General features: G+C 33.9%; 1 protein-coding gene across 1 annotated transcript; it reads right to left on the bottom strand.

Annotated features, from left to right (window-relative positions):
- Positions 1 to 2166: 2166 nt before the first annotated feature.
- LOC128985329 (protein FAM183B-like) lies at positions 2167 to 5704 on the bottom strand. Its single transcript, XM_054404745.1, has 3 exons — positions 5554 to 5704; positions 3975 to 4122; positions 2167 to 2365 (listed from the first exon to the last, which is right to left on the bottom strand). The coding sequence occupies exons 1-3, from the start codon at positions 5657 to 5659 to the stop codon at positions 2209 to 2211; spliced, it is 411 nt and encodes a 136-aa protein (XP_054260720.1). The 5' UTR covers positions 5660 to 5704; the 3' UTR covers positions 2167 to 2208.
- Between the last annotated feature and the right edge of the window lie 478 nt (positions 5705 to 6182).

The raw sequence follows: 6182 nt of genomic DNA, 5'->3' as shown, positions 1-6182 counted from the left end.
GTCCAATAACGGTATGTTTAGTATCTGTCTGTACGTGTTTAAAAAACCTTCATAACTCCTTAGTTTGATCCACAGTCTTGAGATTCCGAAAAAATGTTTGTCTTATTCACGGTATATGTGTGCAAAATATGAATATAAACTCTTAAAACTGTTTCAAAATGGTGGCATTTTTATTATAATTATTGTTGTTGAGGTTTTATATATTTAATGCCAAACCTCACAAAAACTGTTAATTTTTCCCTAAAAATTGCAAGATACATAAAGTTGAGTAAATATTATACAGACTTCAATGGCCGCTGCAGGCCCGGCGGCTGACTTACGAGTACCGCTCGTGTCACCGCTACGCAGGGCCATTAGCTATTTTATTATTATTTTCCCTCTTTTTTTAGTTGCTTCTTTTATGATGTTTATAAATATCTTGCTTCTTGTTTTGCGCAGTTACTGAATTTTTTTTGCAAAAAACAAACAAGGTTTTGCTGCCAAGGAAACCAGATATCACCCAAAATCAGCTGTGGTTTAAGGTAAATCAAACTAATTTTTCTTATGTTATTACTTATAAAAGTAAACAACTTGTAATTTTTCTATGTAGGGAATTAATAACATTACGAGCTGTTGGCCCGTCCTACCTTTGGGAATATAGTAGTCGACTAAAACTGAAGCTATGTCAATATTTCCATTTATAATCCAAGCAAAGTTTTAGCGGTTAAACATTTATTGTAAACAAAAAGCTGCCAAAATGAATTAAAACTTGTAAACATTGTTATTTTCCTATTCTTTCCCCAAAAAGTCGAACAGAAAAATAATTTGCATAACCTTTCCTTTGAAGATATGGGGGCAGAGCCTCAATTTGTATACATCAGTGTTTATAGAATCTTACTTATTTCCTATAATCAATGGCAAAATCACAGAATAATAAATCTAACCTGGGGCCCATTTCATAATAAAGTACAAACTAATATTATTAGTAAATCAGCTGATCGCCCAATGCAAATCTAATGGAAACTACAAGTTACAAGTTTTAACTTGTAACTTGTAGTTTATTATGAAATGGGCCCCTGATAGTTCCATAGAATATTGTTTTATTCAACCAGCTGTTTATTAAAAAAAAATTATATTGCACTAAAACAAACTAAAAAAAAAGTATAAAGACTTCTCTAAAAATAACTTAGAACATCTAGCATTTTACCATGTTTATTTAAATAGTCTGTCATCCTCTTACCAAATAAATGAACGTACCCAATGAATATAGCATTACACAATAGTATAAATAAGTCAACCCTATGCATTTCTTTACTATCCAAATACTGAATTTGTGTCATCCACGCTTAATGTTTACAGCTGTTACGTTAGGCAAATGGTGTTATACCAAAAGCTTGTGTAGAATGTTAGCGTTGGCTGCTAGACTTTTTAAAATTTTAAACTTATTAAAAAAAAAAAACTGAAACCCTAAACTAAAGTTATGGCTTAAATGTACATTACATCTTACATTAATATCATTTGTGTCATTTGTCTCATTATCATTACATTATCATTATTCCCTAGTTCTCAAAATTATCTTTCTTTCAACACAAAAATCATGAAAATCCGAGTGGTTGATTCAGAATCGTGGAATAAAAAAACCCTGTCAAGTATCAATATATATGATAATGATAATAGTAGTGTAATTTGGTGTCTGGATTAATCTTGTCATTTGTAAATCAAGTAAAAAAAAATGTTTTTTAAATTTTTATTTTATAATATTTAATTATTTATTTTTATTTACACTTTGATTATCCAGTTACCACTTTTTTTGTAGATTTGTAGGCCTACTTTGAACAAAATGGCGAAACAATTATTATTAATTTACTACCTAAGGTTTTCTTTCTTTAACATAGAGTAAGAGTCTACAAATTCGGTAAAATGAATTGCTGAAATAGGGTGCTGCAGGTGGCAAATTAATTCCTTCCCCAATGGGTTAACCTTAGTAACTGAGAAATTTATTTCTATACCCACAGTTTTTTGACTTTTTGACAGTTTTTTTAGTTTTTTGTTTTTGTTTTTGACATAAACAAACTAATGCCAATGGTGTGAATACACAAATAAAAATATTGGTCCATACCTTTGGGCAATATCAGCAGAACTTATTCTATCAGGAATGACAACATTAGTAAGAATAGTGATCAGTTTTAAACTAAAAGTAACAGTAAATCAATGTGCAACTTGATTATTTCAAAGCTTGAACGGTACTCCTGTAAATGGAGCCTCCTTTACTAGATTCTTCTTGATTTCAGCTGCCACTTGAATATCTTGAGAGCCAATGCGATGGTTGTTTAGTCGACGATCCATCTTGTCCATTGGTACCAGCAGTTCTTGGTACCATCCATACCTAGACATTCTATATAGTAAAGTTCTCTAAATATACGGTTAACCTAAATAGTTTGAGGGATCTCAAATGGTCCAGGAGTCTGATAACAGGACTACAGTTTCCTGCCTATCAGGGTTGAATTCTGATTTGTTTAAGTGTTAATAGTTTGAAACATGCAGTCAAGTTCTTAGGAAAGGATATTAGAAGAAATGATTCTATTGAAATAACTTAAATAGAGTAAAATTACTAAATAATTTAACTTTATATCCCCTTTCCACTTGTTTGAATATATCATTACAGCATATAATGTCCCTGAAGACATTTTTAAGTATTGAAATATTTAAATATGCATGTAATTGTAAGGTTATGAATTCACTTTAACTATGATCGATATCTGGCTTATCAGGTATACAATAAATGTCTCATACAGTTCACTGAAGGAAAATAAAAATCTTTTAAAATAATATGTTAAATATTTTGAGGTTCTTAGTCATTTTATCAGACAAGTAAAGTTGAGAAGGATTAGTTCAACCCTCAACTGCCCATCATTATCATTATAGAATGTTAATCTGTGAAAGTATACTGATATGGTCTAAGTAACAGAGGCAAGCCAGTGGTGGTGACTGCAGTGATCAGATGTACAGACAGCCAGTATCAAACTAGCAAGGCCTGGTTTGCTACCACAGACCCATGTTTGGATTGATAAAGTAGTCTGGGACGGCAAATATATATATATATATATTTTTTTACTTCTACTGGTAGTTTTTTAAGTAGGGCAGTTTTTTTGTATAGCTCCGTAGTTTGCGTCATCGCATAATTTGTGAACAGAATGACACCATTTGTAGCTCTGTAGCTGACGTGTACGCTTCGCTGTGTGTATTAAAAGTTTTAAAAATTATTGAATCTCCCACCGTGTGCGACATAAGGTCAGTGATACGTTTTAGAACACAAGATACAAATCCGATGCTGACATGCATTGCCAAATGACTGAAGGTGCATCATATACAGGATTCTAATGCAGTGATAGAGGGAAAACTGCAGAAATGGGGTAGGGAGTTTAAAAATCGGGGTGAAAATTTAATTTCATAGAGAATTGTGTTTGTAGTGGGTACGCAGACTTCTAACAGAAGACCACAAAGGAAAGAGGTTTTCACAACCATTTTTACACTCTATGACCCATTTCCGCACTTTACCCTCACTCATTGCTCTAGAGCCATAACCTTCAGTCAACTGGTGATGATTTACGGCCTCGGATATGTTTCTTGTAATGAAAAGTTATATCAATGACCTTCCTTATCTCGCACGCAGCGGAGATTATATGATTTAAACATTTTGTTTAAACACACAGCTACAGAGCTGCAAATGGTGTAATTCTGTTCCCAATTGACGTCAGTCAGTGGTGAGGTGCCTCGTTGAGGCGTACCCGCGAACTACACAGAGCTATATGTAAAACCGGCCCTTACTTACAAGCCTCGTAAATGTTTTCTCTGTGTGATTTATGAATAGAAATCATTTTGTACAAAGTTAAGCACTTCTTAAAACCTCACTGACCTCACTGGAACCATGGATCTGAAATATTTTGTTTTATGTAATTAAATCTAGAAGTTGTGTTTAGTGTATTCCTAATTACCTTTGATTCTCAGTTTCAGGATATTTCTGCTTTTCCCGAGGTCCTTTGTCACAATGGTTGAGTATTAATTCTAGAGTTTCTGGATCTACAGAATCAAGAGACTCTGATCCTTCATGTCTTGCATAGAACTTAGGTGTTACTTTTGAAACTGAAAAACGTGTGCAGTTTGTATTATAGATATATTCCCTGCAAAAACTAACTAAACAAATTGAGCTTTACAAAATTTTCCTACATTTCTGTTCAACTAATTTTCTGAGCTGTCGAAAGTTTTAGGTGGATCTTTGCTACTGACAGATGAACTCCTCATGCGTAGGACACCACACCTGACCAAGACAGATTTCAAACCCCAAATCTAAAATGTTGTCTACTTGCCAGAGAGAACACTTTAGTCCTCTCATCTTTGATCAGACCTAATGATCTACCACACTAACTGCACTGGTCAACTAAAAGACCAGACGCATTAGCTGTAAACTTGACTCCCATGTTTGTTGAGTTATACTTGCATATGTAGTTGTTAGTGGAAGTTTTGTCATATTAGTCTTGTGAGATCTATCGAACGCTGCAGCTTAATGGGTTTGATAAAGGTACAAATCTCTCTTAAAGCCTACTGCAGAGCTACAGCCAGATGTATCCGTGGCATGCTAAAGCTTTGTAACATTGTATACCAATTTTATCATTATTAGCATTACTTTATCGAGACAGGGACACAATAATGCTGGGTATTGGAGTGAAGGGTGTGTGTAAAATGGTTTGAGATGCCTTGTGTATCTGTATTGCCTAGGATCAGCTGGTCCTATCCCCAGGATTATTATTTTTATCCTTCCTTAAAATTCTCCTATGGGAATCAGGAACGAGATACATGTCCTTGGTCCCCTCCCTGCCTTTCAGCTAGCTCTCAATTTGAAGAGGGTGTTTATTTCTTACAAGCAATGGCTTCTCTGTCGTTTATTGCCTGATGTGTATGCACCAAAAGGTGTATTGGAAACATTGCCCAGGTTAGATTTAGATTGGTTTGTAGCCTGAACCTGGTCCATATTGAGGGCATATCTTCTCATGAGTAGACATGAAGTAAAATTTACAAATCGGTGCTCTCTAATTAAAATTGTCACATTTTGGACACACAGCCAACCAACCATAGATAGCCAGCAAAATATTAGTTGAAAAGCTTACATCTTAATGACTCTTAGTAGGTAATAAAAAATTTTCTTTGACCATTTAACGTGCTCCTGCTTGAAAGTTACGCCATAGCCATGGAAATCAGTCGTCATACAAACGACTCAAGGATTACTTTAACAGAAAAGGTAACCTAGCCTCCTGTATATAGTTAGTTGAAGTTGGATCAGGAATTGTTACTTCTTTTTGAAAAAAAAAACATCATTATTTGACTGCAGAAAGTCATTTAGCATGACTAAAAACTGATGTGACTGAATTGTTGAAAGCATCAGGATCCAAATATGATGATTTGTTTGTAAATTGTTTACTTAGCAGGATGATGTCAGCTGTTTTGACAAGAGCTATCCCCTGTCAGTATGTAAAAACACTCATGTTTTAAAGTACTGTTTATTCAATGTAAGTTTACCCTTAAGGTTTGGTCGAAAGTCTGTGTAGACCCTGAAAAACTTCCTATCCCACTTGAATATTTCAGTCAAAACAGGTACTTGAGATATTGAATCTCGATTTGACATGTTTTTGAATTTTATACGTAGGATGTTTTCAAAAATCAAAGCCAAATTAAGTTCAATCCAACATAATAAATTAAGCCGCTATGGAAACAATTGTTTACATTTTTACATCAAACTTTCTTCATAACTATGAGTAAAACTTTATCAAATATTTATTTTCATCAGATATTGTTTGGAGGAAGTTTATTCTTATTCTTGAAGAAGCCTATTCATATTATGTATATATTAGTGTTTTTATTTCTCTTTTCCCAGTGGCAAGAACTAGAAAACTGAATTATTTAGTTACCGTACTGTACTTTGTTTTTGTAGCCTTTGTTCTTGCAGAAATTTCTCTTGTATTTTCTTCAATTTTAGCCACGGATCGTGGTAGTGTTTGAGTGGTGACCGCTCACACCTTTGCAAAGAGTTATACTTCACGCTGAGTCTTGGTCTATTTCCTGATCTATTTACTCAAAGTCTTCACTTGTCATTCTTAAAAAGTTTTTTGAAGCTACCTAATCAATCCTCAATTCCCCAGCCAACAAAT

Source organism: Macrosteles quadrilineatus, unplaced genomic scaffold (assembly GCF_028750875.1).
Source record: "Macrosteles quadrilineatus isolate MER2022 unplaced genomic scaffold, UCM_ALF_1.0 Scaffold_2__2_contigs__length_208266976, whole genome shotgun sequence".
Taxonomy (NCBI): domain Eukaryota; kingdom Metazoa; phylum Arthropoda; class Insecta; order Hemiptera; family Cicadellidae; genus Macrosteles; species Macrosteles quadrilineatus.
The sequence above is the reverse complement of the archived record's forward strand: the minus strand, read 5'-3'. Positions and strand labels throughout refer to the sequence as shown.